At 52.5% G+C, this 21,615-nt stretch overlaps 1 protein-coding gene across 2 annotated transcripts in view; it reads right to left on the reverse strand.

Annotated features, from left to right (window-relative positions):
• Window positions 1-21,024, reverse strand: part of ANKEF1 (ankyrin repeat and EF-hand domain containing 1) — a 37,002-nt gene extending 15,978 nt beyond the window's left edge. The window contains exons 1-5 of one of the 2 annotated variants that reach the window (XM_061550208.1): window positions 20,473-21,016; window positions 18,343-18,607; window positions 7,519-7,718; window positions 5,687-5,836; window positions 779-902 (exon numbers count right to left, since the gene is read on the reverse strand). In XM_061550208.1, the coding sequence (XP_061406192.1) occupies window positions 779-902; window positions 5,687-5,836; window positions 7,519-7,718; window positions 18,343-18,607; window positions 20,473-20,910 (1,177 nt within the window). In that variant the 5' untranslated portion in view covers window positions 20,911-21,016. Of the gene's footprint in view, window positions 1-778; window positions 903-5,686; window positions 5,837-7,518; window positions 7,719-18,342; window positions 18,608-20,472 lie in introns of both variants that reach the window. The other variant, XM_061550209.1, reaches the window with a different exon arrangement.
• Between the last annotated feature and the right edge of the window lie 591 nt (window positions 21,025-21,615).

Consider the following 21,615-nt stretch of genomic DNA (forward strand, 5'->3'; position numbering starts at 1 on the left):
GGAGAGGTCTCCGTAACCGTCAGTAGGTCTACACCAATCAAAGAGCTGTTTACAAAGGTTTAGAGATGCTTGTAAATGTAAGCATGGAGAGAGCTAGGAAAGCGCCATCGCCACATGGAGGTGGAAAAGGATGGCAAGCCGCCATTTACTAACACAGCTAACGGTGGCTGTATTAGTGAATGTAACTCAGAGAGTCGAAAATAACTGCTAACATAGGTAAGTAGGAAGGGAACATCACAGCCAGTTATGACCTAAACAGCATGCCTCAGCAGCTTTCCCTCTCTTTTTCACCTGATGACGATTGCTTGTGTTGCGATCGAAACGTCGTGATATTGTTATTATTTGTATTATTTTTTCTGTCTACGTGCTTTACTGAAAGACCCAAAGAATATGAATTCCTGCAGTCACGAAAGCTTTAAGTCAAGAGGAACATTAAACAAGGAAGTAAAATCGTGCGTACGTAATGGTTTGTGAAACACTTCCGGATGTGCACTTGGAAGTACTTTTTTTACTGAATGCGTACTTCCTCCTGTGATGTGGATCTTAAACGTGAACGTCAGTGGAAGAAAATGGACCAAAAACTGAAACGTGCACAAAGTAGAGGGGAGAGATACATCTAGCCAAAATTAAGTGAAAAAACACAATTAAACAGATTTTCCTTGTTTGTGCAGTCGGCCAGATCGTCGGCTTGCTCAGTACTCCTCGGCACTTTCTAAGTGCTGCACGCGTGTCGCAGAAGTCTCTCGTAAATAGATGGAGCACAGAACGCGGTCCTCGCCTCGCTGGGCCAGGAAGCGGCAGCAGACTGTGTGGCCTTTCAGTGCGGCGAGGTGCAGTGCCGTGCTGCCATCGAGAGCAACCAAGCCCAAGTCTGCTCCCATTGCCGCGAGCACCTGCAACACCTTCACACATACGGGGTACACATGCAACACATACACACACAGAACACATGCAAGACCTTCAAACACACAGTTTACACATGCAACACCTTCTCACACGCACAGTGTACACATGCAAAACATGCACACACACACATCATGGGACCTCCTTTGCCAGTACCAAAATATGATAATAGGGTTTTCCCCTTTTTTCTGGCAACAAAACAGGTATTAAAATGCTTAAAACACCAAACTGAAACCTTTTAAAAAGGAATCATATCTGCATTAACCACAATACTTGTGGTCAGAATGCAAAAAACGTACTCTGATAATATATGCATTGTCTTTGAAACTGATTGGTCCACGCCAGAGACAGCTTTCTTTTGAGCCTGGTCTCAAACGGTGTTAGACCAGACGATGCCAATAGAGGATGCGGTTTGAGACGAGGCTAAAAAAAAGCTGTATCTGGTGTGCACCAATCAGTTTCAAGGACAATGTATATATTATCAGAGTATGTTTTTTGTTTGCATTCTGACCACAAGCATTGTGGTTAATGCAGACATGATTCCTTGTAAAAGGTTTCAGTTTGGTGTTTTAACATCTTAACACCTGTTGTGTTGCCAGAAAAAAGGCGAAAAACCGATTATCATGCACACACACAGTTTACATCCATTCATTAATCCCCCCCCCCCCCCCCCCCACTTCGCACAAGAAGGGCTCACAAGTGACGTCATCACATTCGTCCCTCTATTTAAGGAATGAAACAGGAAGATTTATCCACAAATCTGGCTGCCCCCTGATGATACTGTTTGTAATTACTGGCGAAACGTTGTACTCAAGATTGTAAATGTTGTGGATTTGCTCTCCAACACACCGGTGTGCAGTTATAGTGTAGTGACATCAGGGATCCCACTGTATGGTGCCAGCCTGAGAGGGCCGTGGTGTGCGATGTTTCTACATCGCGGACAGCACCGGGTGGGTTGCTGTGTGAGGCCGGCTCTAGCACAGCACGGCGTGTGATGCACCGTCATCGCGTACACCCCGTAGGCGGGTGTAGTACCAGCCCTAGCGGGGCTTGGTGAGCGCTGGGTGTAGTGCGGGCTCCCACAATGGGGAGTGGGAGAGTGTCAGCCCAGGGGCTTGGCTGCCCCGGGCCATGGCACTCTGGTTGACCCCATAGACAAGTGATCCGGAGTGTCCACAGAGAGGGCCCCAGGTGGGGGGGGGGGGCTAGGGGGTGATCACGTGTCCGGGGAGAGCTCTTGAGAGGGATGGAGAGGGAGTTAGAGCGCTCGAGAAGGCGGGCGGGGCCAAGGGCGGAGCGACCCCGACCCCTGGGAGGGACCGGGGTGCTTCGTTCTACAAGCTGGAAGCTCCACGTCTACAAGATGGAAGCTCCACGTCTACAAGCTGGAAGCTCCACGTCTACAAGATGGAAGCTCCACGTCTACAAGCTGGAAGCTCCACGTCTACAAGATGGAAGCTCTACGTCTACAAGCTGGAAGCTCTACGTCTACAAGATGGAAGCTCTAGTCTACAAGCTGGAAGCTCCACGTCTACAAGCTGGAAGCTCCACGGCTACAAGATGGAAGCTCTACGTCTACAAGCTGGAAGCTCTACGTCTACAAGCTGGAAGCTCCACGTCTACAAGATGGAAGCTCTACGTCTACAAGCTGAAAGCTCCACGTCTACAAGATGGAAGCTCTACGTCTACAAGATGGAAGCTCTACATCTACAAGATGGAAGCTCTACGTCTACAAGCTGGAAGCTCCACGTCTACAAGATGGAAGCTCTACGTCTACAAGATTGAAGCTCCACGTCTACAAGCTGGAAGCTCCACGTCTACAAGATGGAAGCTCTACGTCTACAAGCTGGAAGCTCTACGTCTACAAGATGGAAGCTCTACGTCTCCAAGCTGGAAGCTCCACGTCTACAAGATGGAAGCTCTACGTCTACAAGATGGAAGCTCCACGTCTACAAGCTGGAAGCTCCACGTCTACAAGATGGAAGCTCTACGTCTACAAGCTGGAAGCTCTACGTATACAAGATGGAAGCTCTACGTCTACAAGCTGGAAGCTCCACGTCTACAAGATGGAAGCTCCACGTCTACAAGATCGAAGCTCCAAGTCTACAAGCTGGAAGCTCTACGTCTACAAGCTGGAAGCTCCACGTCTACAAGATGGAAGCTCTACGAGGCATCAACACGTGGTCGGAGACCCGAGTGAGGGTCTGATCCTTCGTAGCTGTAACTCCTACATATAGTGTAGTTAGCTGGGTGGTCACCACTCTAGGCTGTATCTGGTGAAGGGGCAGTTACCCCTTTGTGTTAGCGCGTTGATGTTACAATAAAAGTGTTGCCTCTAAAGAACAACATCTGCGACTCAGTTGGACTCACTACAATAGTAACGAATTTCATGATCTGTTTACGTGACAAACCTTACTAATTGGCTGTGTCGGGTGGTGGTGGAGTTAACAACACATTTATATTTACACGATTTAACCCAAAAACAGCTATATTGTGGATGATATTGGTTGTGAAAGCCTACGTGTTAAACACAGTTTACATATGCAACACATGCACACACTGTGTACACATGCAACACATACACACACAGAGTGTACACATGCAACACACAGAGGGTACACATGCAACACATGCAGATACACACTGTGTATGCATGCATTGCATGTGTACACTGTGTACACATGCAACACATGCGTAGTGGGTTCAATGACAGAGAGGAAACTTATCTGAGACAACACAGGTTTATTTGAACAATTAACAGTGAACACAGAGGGGTACAGCCCCTCACACCCGATACACTATGGAGAGTGTGCACTCCAGACTAATACGCCTCTCACTGGCTAACTATAAGTTCTCCTTGAGTATAGCTTGGATCTTCACTGGTATATAAACTGAGCCGTCCCTTGCCAGGGGTATGGCTTGGGTACGGCTCTGCCCTTGGGCTCTTCAATCTTCAGGAGCTTTTTGTCTTCAGCTGAACGGCGACTAACTCGGACCGTTCAAGGTCCGGCTTTTATCCTCGGCCCGTGGCTCGCCTCGCCCTAGCCACGCCTTCCTTCCGAACCTTCGAGAAGGATCTGGGAGTTATGTCATCCCCCAGTTCTTCTCCTGGGGTCTGGGGTCTGTCCCTGTAACATAACGATCCATAGGGTAACCGCTGGGTGCTATGGCCCATAGTCTCTCATACTGGGGCTCAGCCCCTCGATTGTTCCCTATCGGCGTGTAGCCATTACTGCCGGCAACTGCATGGGAACGGCGCATCTTTGCCAAATAACACCGTTACACATGCACACATACACTGTGTACACATGCACACAGGGTACACATGCAACACCTTCTCACACAAACAGTGTACACATGCAACACATGCACACACACAGTTCACACGTGTAGTAGCGTGGTTGGGCTCTGTACATTTCCCATGCATCTTTACCTGTAGTAGCAGGCATGTGTCAATGGGGGGTGGTATAACGAATGGGTGAAATGAGTTGGCCCGTTGGACCAACAGGGCTCCCCAGACCCCAAAGAGAGGGGCTGGGGGGATATTTTCGAGCCCCCTAGAAAGTTCCAGAAAGGAGGCGTGGCTAGGGGCGGGGAGACCCTGAAACGGGTATAAAAGCCGGACTTCTGCATGGGTCCGGCAGTCATCGTCAAGCTGAAGACTGAAGACCTGCTTAGGCTAGGACCCTGGGAACCCCCGGACCCGATGTCCTTCTAAGGGCCGGGACCGAGTGGGCCAGTGGTCGGGACTCGAAGACCTTGGCTGGGTCGGGTCAACTAGCCTCCCCTAGGACCTCTTAGCTGGAGGGCTGAGAGTACGTAGCCCCAGTGATAGGGCATGCTAGCCCGAGGCTATACCTCTACAAATACTGGGTGGAGGGGCCGCTACCCCTTTGTGTTAGGGATCATTACTGTTGTTATTGGAATAAACATGTTGCCTCTACAAGCCGTCTCTACTCTCCTTGAACTCACTACACATGCACACACAGTGTACACATACAAAGACAAAGATCCCCCTATAGCCTTAACATACTCTAGGGGCAAATGCTGTTAACGAGCACCTATAAAGGCCGGCATGGCACACGAGGTTGGTGGGTGGCCAACACCATGCCCGGCCGCCTTTGTCTCCCTAGTGGCGATGTTTACACATCGCACCAGGTACTCATTTGAGGCTGAGTCGACGTAGGGGAGGTCCAGGACTGGGTCAGATAATCGTCACTGGTGTTGGCCGTGAGCGGGAATTTTAACCTGGGTCACCAGGTTCGTAGCGCAGCGCACTACCTGCTACACTACCGCTCCCCACTACACATATAACACATACACACACACAGGGTACACATGCAACACATACACACACAGGATACACATGCAACACCTTTTCAGGCACACACATAGGGTACACATGCAACACATGCACACACAGGCAGGGTGCACATGCAACACATGCAAACACAGGGCACACATGCACCTAGCGTACAATTACACCCAGTGCACAGGCACCATGCACACACACACAGGGTATGCATGCACTCAGTTTACAGGCACCACGCAAACACACACAGATCCACAGTGTACATATGCACCCAGCGCACAAACTCCGGCGTTCACACCCTGACACCGACTTTACTGAGGGCGACCGCTGCTGCTTCACGCGTTGCCTCGTGATGCAGGGTAACGTGGGCATGTGTGCACCGGTAAGCGCACGCAACGCGGCCTCTTTCTGGCCGTGTTGTTGGCAAGCGAGGCTCCACGCGCGCCAGGCCCCTGTGCCCGACGGTCATACCTGGAAGTGGCCGTTGAGGGCGGCGCGGTGCGCGGCGTGGGTGCCTTGCTTGTCGCGAGCGTTCATGTCGCCGCCGCGCCGGAGGATCACCCGCACCACCTCGACGGCCCCTACCGCGGCGGCCTCCATGAGGGCGCTCCTGCCAGTCGCCTGGTGCACGCACAGTGCGTCTCTTCAAGGGCGCTAGGGTGGTGGTGGTGCAGTGGTAACGCCTCATGCAGCAACAAGGGCCTGGGTTCGGCTCCCGATTTGAGCGCTCTTCTGCGTGGAGTTTGTATGTTCTCTGTCCTGAATGGATTTTCACCGGGTTCTCTGGTTTCCTCCCATAACTAAAAAAAGCCATACAATGTTTAACTTTCTTCACACCACACGTAGCCTACCGTGCTAATCGGAGGTGTTACTGCTATTGGCCAAAAGCCGACATTGAATAATTACCCACACATTACACAATTGGAATGAGATTCACTACATAAACAAACATAATACGAATACAAATAGATATCTCAATACCTATGGACTCAGAACCACAGTGTGAGTCCATTAAGCACACACGGCGACTGTCATCGCTGAAGCCAACCCATGGAATACAGTGTCCAGCACTGCCGCTAGTGTCTCTCAGAAATTCACATCTTCACTCCTGGCAGCCAACAAATGTTGTCTTATCTAGTCTGGAGCACCCAGTGTCTCCCTGACTGCACATGACAGAATTCGAAGAACAGGAACAGCAGTCGGGTTGATTGATGATCCAGCACCGATTTACTCCATTTGCACACTCGGTAATAATATAACCTTGCTCAATTCAAGAAACATGTCAACCCCCATCTGTTACAACTTGATGATGCCGTTTGTTGCAGGCCGTTTGACGTTTTGGTCCCATTAGCCTGCACTCAGCAACTGTTTACAGATAAAAAAAGTCTCACCGACCTTCAACATAAACCGTTGATAACCACCCTATCATAGCACGGAAGCAATGCAAGCCCGATTAGAACAGAGCACAACATATTTTGCTGACGTGTATGCTCAGCGGCATTTCTGCAAAAGCAACAGACCTGGAGAAATAAAAAACGGACGCCCTGGAGAAAAATCCATGCGCCCACGGAGCGAACGTGTAAACTCTAAATATACAGCCATCAGGGTCGGGATCGAACCGACGACTATCTTGTATGCCAGGCAAGGTAGTTAACATCTCGCCACCGTGGCACTCCAACAGCTACAGTTTCCACGTGGCACCAGCGCGCTGACATGCACAGGGAGAAGCTGCCACGATCACACAGCACAGCTTCTAATGTTTTCGCGTAATACGGTGATTTATCCTGTGGCATTACATAGGAACTCAATAATGTTGTTGTATGACACTCAACCCATGCTGTGGCATGAAAGAAACACATTCCATCAATTGCCAGTGACTGGAGTGTAGTCACATAACGCATAGACTAACGCTTGCTGCCGCATGACAAACAATATGGCGGTTAATGCTGTAACATGAAACAGTAACTCCATTGTTCTCTGGCAAACCACTCGACTATGCTGTCACATGACAGTGACTCACTCTTGCTGTCACGTGGCGCTGCATTGTGCACTTTCAGATGCGCTTCTGCGGCCGTCTGGAATGCTCTTCCTTCTGATATTAGGTAGCCGCTGGGAGCTATACACTTTTAAATCCCTTAGATTGACAAACTAATTTCTTCAGAACTGCTTTTCGTGTTTAGTTTGTTGTCCTTCCTCCCGCACCTCCGATTAGCACGGTTGGCTACATACGGTGCGAAAGAAGTTCAACATTCACACATGTGCGTACGTACTCACTCTTGCTGTCATGTGACACAGCTACTCACGCTGTCGGATGCGTTGGCGTCGGCTCCGTACTGCAGCAGCTGCAGGCTCATGTTGGGGCTGATCGCCGCGAGCTGAGCGGCCAGGAAGAGCGCATGTGTGCCGGCCCGCGACACTAAGTTCACATCGGCGTCGCCGCGCAGCACCAGCCGCATGCAGCGCTCGTGCCGCTGAGACGGCTGCAGGCAGTGGAAGAAAACCCCTGCAAGACGCCGCACAGAGCCATGCTCATATGATATGGAGAGGGTGGCCGGGGTTTGTCGTCTCACTCAAATCGCACACGGACCATGTGATCATCAACGAGTTTCAGCCACCCGTGAATAATAACTGGGTTATGAGGCGTAGTGAGTTAATCGTGTCAGCCTAGTTACCAATGACCGGCCAGCTGGGTCAGCGGTACTGTATAGCAGGAATGGATTAGCAATGTTTTTAAAATGAACTATTTTAAAACTGATATGATAATCGGTTTTTCCCCTTTTTTCTGGCAACAAAACAGGTGTTAAGATGTCAAAACACCAAACTGAAACATTTTACAAGGAATCATGTCTGTGTAGGGGTTATTACGGGAGAAACGGCGGACAACAAACACAGGGCTGTCGGCACTCACATACACGGGGGGTCACACCGACGTCCGCATCAGTTATTGCCCACGCCCCCAGCCCTCGGAGGCGATCCCTATAAAAGGTGGAACCCAAAGAGCTCGAGTTCAGTTCGACACGAAGCTGACCAGTGAAGATCCAAGACTCGGAGATTAGGCCCTGGGACTCCCCGGTCTCGCCGTCCTTATAAGGGCCGAGCCGGGTAAGCCAGTGGCGCGGCCCAAGAGCTTCCAGACCGCTGCCCTTATCAGGGCAAGGCTGGTTAGCTGGTGCCGAGATCTGTGCTTGCCAGGGCCAGATCAGTCAGCCTCCCGTAGCCCAGTAGAGGAGGACTGGGGGACAGGACAGAGGGCTTAGTACTAGGGTGGGGTTCCCATAGTACGGGTGAAGGGGCCGATACCCCTTCAACTATTGTACCTGTCCCGGAGTTAATAAACAGTGTGTCTCAACTTCGACATCGTCTCCTCCTCTACTTACTACATCTGGTGTTGGAAGTGGGCCAAGCATGGATACGAGACGGAAGACTCGTGCCCAAGACCCAGGAGAGGATGACGACGAGGGAGGGGCAGTGCAAGACATCGCCGCCGACGTACCTGCACAACTGCTGCCGGCTCCGACATCGGCGGGATCGTCGGAGAGGGCCGGGACGTCGACTGACGAGTTGGCGTTGGCTCACTCGCGGCTGGCGGAGCTCTTGTATGCAGCGGCCGCTATGCTGGAACAAATAACTCGCCTGGGGCTGGGAGGAGCGACGCGGCGGGAAGATGGACAACGCCCGCCAGAAACTCCCGCCTTTACAACAGCGGGGCGACTCGAAATTCCCGCCACGAAGACAGTAGGGGCGGAGGGAGGAGTCCCAGCTCGTCACGCGGGGGACGGGGCCCAGCCAGCAGCCGCCACGTCATCGGCGGAGGCGGGTCGCGGTGGCGGCCTATCAGGGGTTGCAACGTCACCACCAGCGGACGCCAGCACCGACCAAGCCCCGACCAACACGTCACTGACGGCGCGACACCCATTAGAGTCCGCCATTACTCATACAGTACGGGGACGCGCTACGGATGCTGCAAGAGGATCGGAGACGGAGCCGACATTCCAGCAACGCCTGCCGGCCCTGCAGGTATTTGTTGCAAGCGACGGCGATTGGGGGGGGTTCCAGCGCCGGTTCTTGGCCCACCAAGAGATGGCAGGCTGGTCGGACAACGAGGCGCTGTGTGCTCTCCCGGCGTTACTGGACGGCGACGCCCTGGGCACCCTCACTGCTGCACCCAAGTCGGCTCGCTCCACCATTCAGTCGGCGCTGCAGCTGCTGGCCACCGTTTATGGGCCGCCCTCCGATTGTCGCCAGCTCTTCTATGAACGGCAGAAGGGTGACAAGGAATCGCCACTCGCTTATCGCACGGCCCTGCTGTCATTGGCGAAGGATGCTTTCCCGCGTATGGATGAAGAGGGGATCGATGCGATGGTGGCCGAGAAAATTTTGCTGCTGGCTGACGATTTGGACTTCACCATCTTAGCGCAGGACGATGCGGATATGTCATCACTGCGGGCTGCAAGGCACATTCACGCCAATCTCATCTCCCAGCGGAGGAAGGCGAACAAAGCAGCTGCACGACACACCGTGGCGGCGACCTCTTCCGGAATGGAGGGAGCCTTCGCTGCGGATCGTTCTGCAGGATGGCGATCTGCCGAGCGACCGGCTCGGGACGTTCCAAGCCACCGAGACCAGCCCAAGTCCTCTGGAATGCTCGTCGTCTGCTATAATTGTGGCCTCCGGGGCCACGTGGCGTCCGGATGCCGGGCTCCTCGACAGCGCGGTGCGAGACCTGGAGCTGCGGACGGCCCTCCTCACAAGCCTTCGCAACATCCTCGGGCAAGTCATGGCACCCCACATGTTCGGCCTGCACACACACCCACTTTCCTATCACAAGGTCCGACACACGATTCTCGGGGTTTGGGTGCTGGTGTGTCGGGTCGCGGCATGTCGGGGAGGGCGCTCCAACCGGGCCAATGGTCCGAGTTGGCTCACCGAGTTGTGGCTGCATCGGCGGGGTCGTCCGTTGTCGCGGGGCATATTGACGGGGTGGAGGTACGGCTATTGGTCGATACGGGAGCTTCGGCAACTATCATTTCGGATTTGATTTATAATATCCTGCCCGTTCAGAGTCGCCCGTTGCTCCCTGTCGATATACCGTTTTACGCTGCGAATGGGGGCTCGTTGGGTATTATCGGTCAAATTCGAGCGCAAATTTCGATAGGGGACATTAAACTATCTGGCCCGGTGTTCATCTCCTCCTCGCTGGCTATTCCGTGCCTGTTGGGGACAGACTTTTTGGCCAAATTGCCCATCAAAATTCTGATTGACCAGCAATGCATCGAGCTTCCATCGGGCCGACGTATGACGTTCCTACCTGCCACCCCTGCCTTGCGTGTTGCCTGTGCTACGGTACAGGCGCTTGTTGCTCGGACGGTGCGTGTACCCCCAGGGGCACAGATGTTGGTACCCCTGCGCTTGCGTCGACCGTTCGATAAAGGGGTCTCTGACCGGGGCGTTATTTTGGGACCATCTAGAGCCGGGGTGAGTGGGCCAGATCTGGTGACGGCCCAGACTATTGTTAAAGGGGATGGGGACCCGTTTATCGCGGTCCTCAATGTCGGGACACGGACGGCAGTGGTTTCGCAAGGTACCGTGTTCGCACATGCGGTTCCGGTACCTGCGGAAACGCCGATCATTGGCCAGGTGGCCACCGATTCTCAAACGCGATTAGCCTCAGACGCTGACGAGGGTTGGCTGGATGCGTTGTGTGCTGAGTCACCTGACCTGTCCGACGCACAACGTGCTAGATTACGCGCCTTATTGCGAGAATTTTCCGACGTCTTCAGTAAACACAAATACGATATCGGATGTACCAAATTGCTACGCCACCATATTGACACCGGTGACAACGCTCCTATTCGCCAAAATCCTTTTCGGTTAAGTCCCGCCGAAAAGGATCATGTCAAATCGGCTGTAGATGACATGTTGAAATCGGACATCATTTCTCTCTCGACCAGCCCTTGGGGTGCACCCATAGTGTTGGTTAAAAAGCACGACGGGTCCCTAAGGTTCTGCGTTGATTTCCGGCGATTAAATAAGATCTCGGTGGCCGATGCTTATCCGCTTCCTCGAATGGACGAATCGCTGGATGCCCTCGCGGGATCGCGATTCTTTTCCACTTTGGATTTGCTCTCAGGATTTTGGCAACTTCCCTTGGACGACGAATCTAGGCCCAAAACAGCTTTCCGAACGCCGCACGGCCTCTTCCAATTCAATCGCTTACCCATGGGATTACACTCTGCTCCCGCGACGTTCCAGCGCCTGATGGAATTGGTCCTCGCTGGCTTGCAATGGGAGGTGTGTTTGATTTACCTGGATGACGTTATCGTATTCAGTAAAACGTTCGAGGAACACCTTGATAGGCTTCGGGCCGTCTTTCTCAAGATGCGCGCTGCTAATTTGAAATTCAAGCCACAAAAGTGCCATTTGCTGCGCGAATCTGTTAAATATTTGGGTCACATCGTCGGACGGTCAGGTATCTCAACCGATCCCGCCAAAACGCGTTGTGTCAGCTCCTGGCCTATTCCCACCTCGGTGGGGGAGGTTAGAAGCTTCATCGGCTTTGCTTCATATTACCGCCGGTTTGTTGCGGACTTTGCTTCCATCGCTAAGCCACTACATGCCTTGACGTCAAAAGGGGTCAAATTTCATTGGGGGCCGGTGGAGAACGCCGCTTTTGTCTCTCTTCGGGATGCCCTGGTGGGGGCCCCGCCGTTAAGCTACCCCGATTTTTCCATGCCGTTCGTGCTCGACACGGACGCAAGCAATACCGGGATTGGAGGCGTGCTGTCACAAATTGTGGGTGGCGTGGAGCGCGTTGTAGCTTATGGTAGTAGAGTACTGTCCCCGGCCGAGCAGCGGTACTGCGTCACCCGCTGCGAACTGTTGGCTATCGTGTTCTTTATCCAACAGTACCGGCCATATCTGTACGGCCGGCATTTCACCGTCCGTACAGATCATGCAGCGTTGCAGTATGCCGTACGAATTAACCAGCCATCGGGGCAGTTGTCCCGATGGCTCGAGATCATGCAGGATTTCGATTTTGAGACAACTTACCGGAAGGGGATTCGCCACACCAATGCCGATGCCCTATCACGCCTGCCGATCGCCCCGGATTGCACTTGTTTCTTGGGTTCGGGCCGTTGCAAATCGGCAAGTGACGGCCAGGATCGGGTTCTTGCGGCCGCAGTTGATACTCCTTCGGACGCTGGTCCTATTTCGGAGGGTGGGAGTGATTCCCTACTTGGCTTGTCGAGTGCTGAGTGGGGTCGCCTCCAAATGGAGGATGCGACCCTCCTGGCGCTACGACGTCGCGCGGAAGGATCAGGTCAAGGGAAGTCGGGCGTTGACTCATGGGGGTGGTGCCAGGGCTTACTCATGCATTGGGACGGGACGATCCGCCGTCACAGGCTGGTGGTGCCTTCCACGTTGAGGGGTAGGGCTGTATGGGCTGCTCATGAACGGCTCCTGCACCTGGGTACCCTCAAAACACTTGCCATGCTCCAGCTTAACTACTTTTGGCCGGGCATGGCAAGAGACGTGGACGATCTGCTGCGGTCCTGTACCCAGTGTGCACAACGGAAGCCGCCGGCGAAGGGAGCCAGTCCACCGCTCCAGTCCATTTCGGTCACCCGGGTTAACGAGCTGGTCGCCCTTGATATTTTGGGACCGTTTCCTTCCACGCCAAGGGGTAATAAGTACCTGCTGGTTGGCGTGGAATATTTCACGCGATGGCCTATGGCTTGGCCCCTCGCCAACCAGTCCGCAGCGGCCGTTGCGGAGGCTTTTGTTCAGGGCTACGTCCTCGACAAGGGCGCTCCGGAACGGTTGTTGACCGATCAGGGAAATAATTTCACTAGTACCCTTTTACACGAGGTATGTGGCCTTCTGGGTACAAAGAAAGTTCGTACCTCGCCTTACCATCCACAAACGGATGGGATGGTGGAACGCTTGCATAGGACTCTTACGTCCATGCTATCCCACCAGGTATCTGAGTCCCAAAACGATTGGGATCTACGGATCGGGGGAGTCCTGGCGGCATACAGGATGGCTCCTCACGCGGCAACCGGGTTCTCGCCATTTTTTTTGATGTATGGTCGCGAGGTTGACCCGCCTGTCGCGACTCAGCTGACGATTGCCGCGCCTCATGCTAAGTCGAAAATCGCCGACCATGTTAAATTTAACATCCTTCGCTTGGCGGAGGCACGGCAGGCGGCCATGCAAAACTCTGACTCTCGCCAGAAACAAAACGAGAGATTGCGGTCGCGCCGGACTCACACGCACGAATGGCACCCGGGCGACCGAGCATGGTTGCACTGCCCCCAGGTGCCATTGGCCACCTCGGCTAAGTTGTTGCGACCATGGAGGGGCCCCGTTGAAATTGTGCAGGTTGTGCGGCCTCAATGTGTGCGCATTAAGTGGGGAAAGCGTCGGTGGTTTGTGCACCCTTCACGGTTAAAGCCATTTTTTGCTCCGCATGCTTCCTCCCACGTAAATGGCCGAACATGTGGGGAGTCCTCTGACTCCGGGGGGGCGGGATCGGTGCCAGCCTCTGATCCACTAATGACTGTCCCGTCTTCAGGAGCCCCAGGACTGAAGCCCTCTTGGCTGCCAGCCTCCCCCGTGGGGGGCGGCGCTGGCACGTCCGGGAAACCGGACGACCAGGCACCTGCTGATGCGACACCTGCCACCGACTCTACCAAGCCGGCCCCTTGTGACGGGCCCGCTGCACGGACTCGCGCCAAAACGCGCCGGTTGTTATGATTAGCTTTCCGCGCGTCTTCCGTTGCTGCGGAACCCGCTCATTGTATATATGTTTTTTTAATGGTTGTATGTGTGTGTAATAACGATGACCACGCTATCTGCTTGTTGCTTGCTGTCCATGTAAGTGTGTGCGTGTGTTGGGAATGGACGGAGAGTCTGCTGTGGTTGCTGAGTTTCAAAGGGAGTGTGTGCGCTGCTGCGTGGAGTTGTTATCTTGATGGTAAAGTTAATTATTAACGTGGGAGCGTCGGGTATCCTGTGCTGTACCATCTCGTGGGTCACCGTGCGCGATGGGCTTAATTGAAAAAGAAAAATGTTTTTTTTGGGCTGTATTGTGCTGCGAGGTGCTGTGTGCGATGCGGTCGTTGCATGAGAGGGAATAACTGTGTTGTGGTTGAAAAGTTACGACGGGATTGATGGTGTGTTGGTCGCCTGCAGATTTGCTTGCTATTGTGCTTCAATGTACGCGTGTGATCGCGATATGCTGATTGCATGTGCTGTTATACCGTTCTGTATATGTGTTGCGGTTCCGGGTGGGGGTTTTTTTTTTTTTTATAGGGAACCATCGGTTGATGTTACGCTTGTTCTTGTTATTGTTACTGTTACGAGGCACACGTGTATTGACGGTGTTAATCTTTATTCTTGGGGGTTGAGGGATTGTTGCAGCCGGGACGGCTGCGAGCTGTACAGGGGGGGGGTGATGTAGGGGTTATTACGGGAGAAACGGCGGACAACAAACACAGGGCTGTCGGCACTCACATACACGGGGGGTCACACCGACGTCCGCATCAGTTATTGCCCACGCCCCCAGCCCTCGGAGGCGATCCCTATAAAAGGTGGAACCCAAAGAGCTCGAGTTCAGTTCGACACGAAGCTGACCAGTGAAGATCCAAGACTCGGAGATTAGGCCCTGGGACTCCCCGGTCTCGCCGTCCTTATAAGGGCCGAGCCGGGTAAGCCAGTGGCGCGGCCCAAGAGCTTCCAGACCGCTGCCCTTATCAGGGCAAGGCTGGTTAGCTGGTGCCGAGATCTGTGCTTGCCAGGGCCAGATCAGTCAGCCTCCCGTAGCCCAGTAGAGGAGGACTGGGGGACAGGACAGAGGGCTTAGTACTAGGGTGGGGTTCCCATAGTACGGGTGAAGGGGCCGATACCCCTTCAACTATTGTACCTGTCCCGGAGTTAATAAACAGTGTGTCTCAACTTCGACATCGTCTCCTCCTCTACTTACTACATCTGCATTAACCACAATGCTTGTGGTTAGAATGCAAACAAAAAACATACACTGATAATATATGCATTGTCCTTGAAACTGATTGGTCCACACCAGAGACAGCTTTCTTGTGAGCCTCCTCTCAAACGGCATCTAACACCAACTCCAAATATACAGGTGTCAGGGTCGGGATCGGGATCGAACCCACAACTTCCTGCATACCAGGCGAGGTAGTTAACATCTTGCCACCGCGGCACTAAATATACAAGGCTAAAATACTCACCTTGTTTTCCTTCCCAATTGCAGGATCCACAAATTGTGCTTTTGGCATCATGACAAAGAGGAATAACTTTCCATTCACAAGTCTTGCAGAAGATAATGTTACATAATTACTTCTGAGTCACTCCCATAGCAACAAGGGGAACGCCATCAATATGCCCTTAAAAGAGTGTGCATTACTGTCAACAAATCTAATGATGTGAGAAACTAATTTAACATAACTATTTTTTATGCAGTCAATGGTCAAGTCAAAGTCGCATTGAGTTGGTGCTTATCTCTTGTTAACAGCCATGAGCCAGCAGTGGAAATTCTGCATTCCTATGGTGGGGATGAGTGTTCCATAAGACGACATTTGACTTTCTCAAAAAAGTGGTACTCATTTTATCAACCCTGGAGAGATGATGGACTAAATCAACCCCCAATAAGGACTTTTACTCACAACCTTTCAAATGTGAGCTGCTTGCTCTACCGCTGAGCGGGCTGGCCATTTAGTGTGTGTGCATGTTGGTAACTGGGCTAAAACCATCAAGTCACTACGGCTGACAACCCAGTTTAATCACGGGTGGTTAGAACTCAGATTCAGATCCGGATCTCAGACCTCAAAGATAAACTAAACCATTTTTATGTTACCAGGTGAGCCCACTGATCTACATCGCTCGTTTTCACAAGCGACGTGGCCACAAATGATAGCTAAACTAAGTGGTTTATCGTGTTGAAATGTATATCAGCCAAATACTCTAAACGCATGTTTCTACATGTGGAGGGAAAAACCAGAGGACCAGGAGAAAAATCCACTCGACCACGGGGAGAACATGCAAACTCAAAATATACAGGCGTTAGAGTTGGGATCGAACCCATGATATCCTGTATACCAAGCGAGGTAGTTAACATCTCGCCACCGTGGCACCTCTTTCATCACAAAGCAGTGACATGTCATTAGCCACCTCCAAGTCTTCACATTTTACACGCCTTTCTAATTTATAAACCGAAGGCAACTGACATTAATTGTACAGAGCCAGGGGCCACATTTGGAGCGCCCATTTTCTGCTACCGTTTACCACATTAATTACTGCTTACTGCTCTAAATTAGGTGGCCACGCTGTCAACTACCCATGACCAAGTGAGTGACGGGGGCGGGGGGGGTATGATGCAACCCCCACGCTGTTGCGAGTGTTACGAGTCTGGGCAAGCCAACGGAGGTGAAATGCGCCTGACTGCACCTTCACCCGACCCCCATGCTTCTCCCACCCCAAGTGGGAGAGCTTAGTAACCTTGGTGTGTGACGTGGAGAACAGTGCTGACTCGAATGACTCTGTGACTGCTGCGTGAGCTGTGTTGTGCATTGCCATGGCTGCACCACACTCTCGACTTTTGACATTTCGTCTTTGGATTCAAAATTCCTTCAAATGAATACTAGAAATCTTCAAACTATCCAAAAGTTTACTCTCAGTTATGGGCAGAGTTTGGCGTCTATATTTGGGGGGGCAGGGGGCTTAGTAACATTTAAATCTCTGCTTCTTGCATTGTGTATCATTTAATTGACTATGCAATTGTAAAATAGCACTTCAAAACTAAACACGAGCAATTTATTTTGAATATTCAGTAGGCCTGGCGCGCCGCCTGGCAAGGAGAATGATAGCGGAAACACTGAATACTGTTAATAATGGGTAGGTCTATCTTCCGAATGTACAGCTTGTTACCAGCTATAGTTACAGTGTACAGTGTTAGAGTGAACTTGAAAGAAAAAATATAGTTTACATGCATTGGGCCCTATTCGCAACGTCTTGACTGAAAGCTCATACTCTCAGTCGATACTCCTGACATCATGTTGGAAAATAGTGCCAGTTATGACGGAGTTGTCAATGAACCCCAGCTCTTGTTCACCACTCACATCTCTGAACACTGCAGGGGCTTCTCTCTCCATCTGCACATCTCCCAGATCCACCACTTCCTTGCACCATCGATATCTGCTGAGACCCTCATCCAAGCCTTCATCACACCCCAACTGGAATACTGTAACTCAATACACTACGGCCTCTTGACATCCCTCACCTTAAAATAATCCAAATTACAGCTGCCAGATTTATCAACCAAACCTGTGAATGAGTAAGCTTCACTCCAATATTCAAACCCCTCTCTTGGCTCCCATTGCAGTCCTGGGTGAACTCCAACATCACTTCACTGTTGTCTAGATCTTCCATGGCCTCGTTCTCCACCTACCTCTCCCAATCTCAACTCACTGATTCTTAATTGATTTGAGTGTCAGATCGCGTAAGTAAAGTGTGTGTCGTAAACCTTCCTCCACCCAACACAGCCAATAGTCACATAAACAAATGTGTCGATTATTGCTTCAGTGCACCGGTGTGTCTGAGAGCAATCTCACTCCAATGGATATGGAAGTGTAAATTTCAATTTAAAGCTTTCGTGACTGCAGGGATTCATCTTCTTGGTTCTTTCGGTAAAGTCACGTAGAAGGGAAGTAATAAAATAATAAAAATAAAACATCATAAAATAATTCTCACGGCACCTGAGGACGGCATCTGAGGACGGCTGCTTGCGTTGTGGCCGAAACGTCGTGAGAATTATTTTATTATGTTTCATTTTTATTATTTTATTACTTCCCTTCTACGTGACTTTACCTATGGAAGTGTAGTTACAACCAGCATCATCATCAGCCATCATTATGAAATGAGTCCACAAGGGAGCAGGAGGTGATCATTAGAGGTTCGTGTATTCACATTAATTATGTTACGTTCACTTTGCCGGCCGCTTCATGTTCTCTGGGCCTTTGGGCGATTAAAAAAAAGACTAAAACAACACGAGTCCGGTCACAGAGCAAGCGTTCAGAGCTGTGACGAGGCAAGGATGCGCTTGGCCATACCTCTGCCGTCGCGGTCCAGCAGGGCCATGCTGGCCTTGGCGGCGGCCAGCACCTCCACCACGGACTCGTGGCCCAGTGCCGCGGCCACCATCACGGGGCTCCGGCCCTGGTGGTCTTGCACGTCTGGTCGTGCGCCCAGGGCTAGCAGCACGGTGCACATGGCGTGGAGGTTCATGGCGGCCGCCACGTGCAGGCCACACTGGCCCGTCTCAGGCTCTGCAGCGTTCACCAGGTCCGGTGAGCCCAGGCGGCACAGCTTCCGAACCTTGCGAAGGACAAAGGTTAAATCGGCCTGCATACCGTGTCAAACCATACGGTTTACCCGTATTCTTGTACAGGGAAATAGAGTTTTAAGGTCCCTACGGCGTACAGCCGTTTCAATACGGGCAAACATTTTTGTCAATTTGTGTTTCACAGCATCACAGCATCACCACTCACAGCACCATCACCACTCACACAGCACCATCACAGCATCACCACTCACAGCACCATCACAGCATCACCACTCATACAGCACCATCACCACTCACACAGCACCACCACCATCACAGTATCACCACTCAGTACCATCACCACTCACAACACCATCACAGCATCACCACTCACAGCACCATCACCACTCACACCACCACCACCACAGCATCATCACTCACACAGCACCATCACCACTCACACCAACACCACAGCATCACCGACCACACAGCACCATCACCACTCACAACACCATCACAGCATCACCACTCACAGCACCATCACCACTCACACAGCACCATCACCACTCACAGTATCACCACAGCATCACCACTCACACAGCACCATCACCACTCACACCACCACCACCACAGCATCACCACTCACACAGCACCATCACCACTCACACCACCACCACCACTACCACAGGATCACCACTCACACAGCACCATCACCACTCACAGCACCACCACCACCACCACAGCATCACCACTCACACAGCACCATCACCACTCACAGCACCACCACCACCACAGCATCACCACTCACACAGCACCATCACCACTCACACCACCACCACCACAGCATCACCACTCACACAGAACCATCACCACTCACAGCACCACCACCACAGCATCACTACTCACACAGCACCATCACCACTCACAGCACCACCACCACCACAGCATCACTACTCACACAGCACCATCACCACTCACAGCACCACCACCACCACAGGATCACCACTCACACAGCACCATCACCACTCACACCACCACCACCACCACCACCACAGGATCACCACTCACACAGCACCATCACCACTCACAGCACCACCACCACCACAGGATCACCACTCACACAGCACCATCACCACTCACAGCACCACCACCACCACAGGATCACCACTCACACAGCACCATCACCACTCACAGCACCACCACCACCACCACAGGATCACCACTCACACAGCACCATCACCACTCACAGCACCACCACCACCACCACAGGACCACCACTCACACAGCACCATCACCACTCACACCACCACCACCACCACAGGATCACCACTCACACAGCACCATCACCACTCACAGCACCACCACCACCACCACCACAGGATCACCACTCACACAGCACCATCACCACTCACAGCACCACCACCACCACAGCATCACCACTCACACAGCACCATCACCACTCACAGCACCACCACCACCACAGGATCACCACTCACACAGCACCATCACCACTCACAGCACCACCACCACCACAGGATCACCACTCACACAGCACCATCACCACTCACACCACCACCACCACCACCACAGGATCACCACTCACACAGCACCATCACCACTCACAGCACCACCACCACCACAGCATCACCACTCACACAGCACCATCACCACTCACAGCACCACCACCACCACAGGATCACCACTCACACAGCACCATCACCACTCACACCACCACCACCACAGGATCACCACTCACACAGCACCATCACCACTCACACCACCACCACCACAGGATCACCACTCACACAGCACCATCACCACTCACAGCACCACCACCACCACCACAGCATCACTACTCACACAGCACCATCACCAATCACACAGCACCATCACAATCACGCTGCCCCCCCCCCCCCACCTGTGCCTCGTCCTGGGAGCGGATGAGCTGCAGGAGTTTGTAGGCGTGCAGCGTGAGCAGGCGACGCGCTCCCACGTCCCAGCCTCCTGGCGGCTCGCAGCCCCCCACTGCTCCCCGCTCCGCGCCGCCAGGGCCCCCCTCGCCAGGGCCCCCCTCGCCAGGGCCCCCCTCGCCAGGGCCCCCCTCGCCCGGGTGCCACATTGTCTTGGCGAGCTCCTCGCTCAATCCGTGCCACGCGGCAATCACATAGCCGCACTCCGAGACGCGGGGACACACGGGGGGACACGGACACGGGGACACGGGGACACACGGACACGGGGACACGGGGAGACACAGGGAGACGGGGAGACACGGAGGGACGCGGACACGGGGAGACACGGGGACACACGGACACACGGGGAGACGCGGCGACACGCGTCTGGTTGCTACGGAAACCATTGACCTCGTAAAAACCCCGCCCACGTGACCCCGAGAAGCGGGCGCGTCACGTGGCCTCTACAAAACACCCTACCACCATCACCATCACTACCATCACTTAACCATCACCATCACTACCATAACCTAACCCTACCACCACTACCATCACTTAACCCTACCATCACTACCACCACTACCATCACTTAACCATCACTACTATCACTACCATCACTTAACCCTACCATCACTACTATCACTACCATCACTTAACCCTACCATCACCATCACTTAACCCTACCATCACTTAACCTTACCATCACCATTACTACCATCACTTAACCCTACCATCACTACCATCACTTAATCATACCATCACCATCACTACAATCACTTAACCCTACCATCACTACCATCACTAACACGACCATCATTTAACCCTACCATTAATACCATCACCATTACTACCACCACTGCCATCACGTAACCCGACCATCACTTAATCCTACCATCACTACCATCACGTAACTCGACTATCACGACCATAAATTAATCCTACCATCACTACAATCACCAACACTACCATCACTTAACCCTGCCATCATTACCATCACTTAACACGACCATCACGACCATCAGTACCAGCGCCATCACTGCCATCAGTTAACCCTAATATCACACCACTGCCATCATCATCATTACTACCATCACTTAACCCTACCATCACTA

This window comes from Lethenteron reissneri, chromosome 11, assembly GCF_015708825.2.
Source record: "Lethenteron reissneri isolate LAM-NWPU_2019-01 chromosome 11, ASM1570882v1, whole genome shotgun sequence".
NCBI lineage: Eukaryota > Metazoa > Chordata > Hyperoartia > Petromyzontiformes > Petromyzontidae > Lethenteron > Lethenteron reissneri.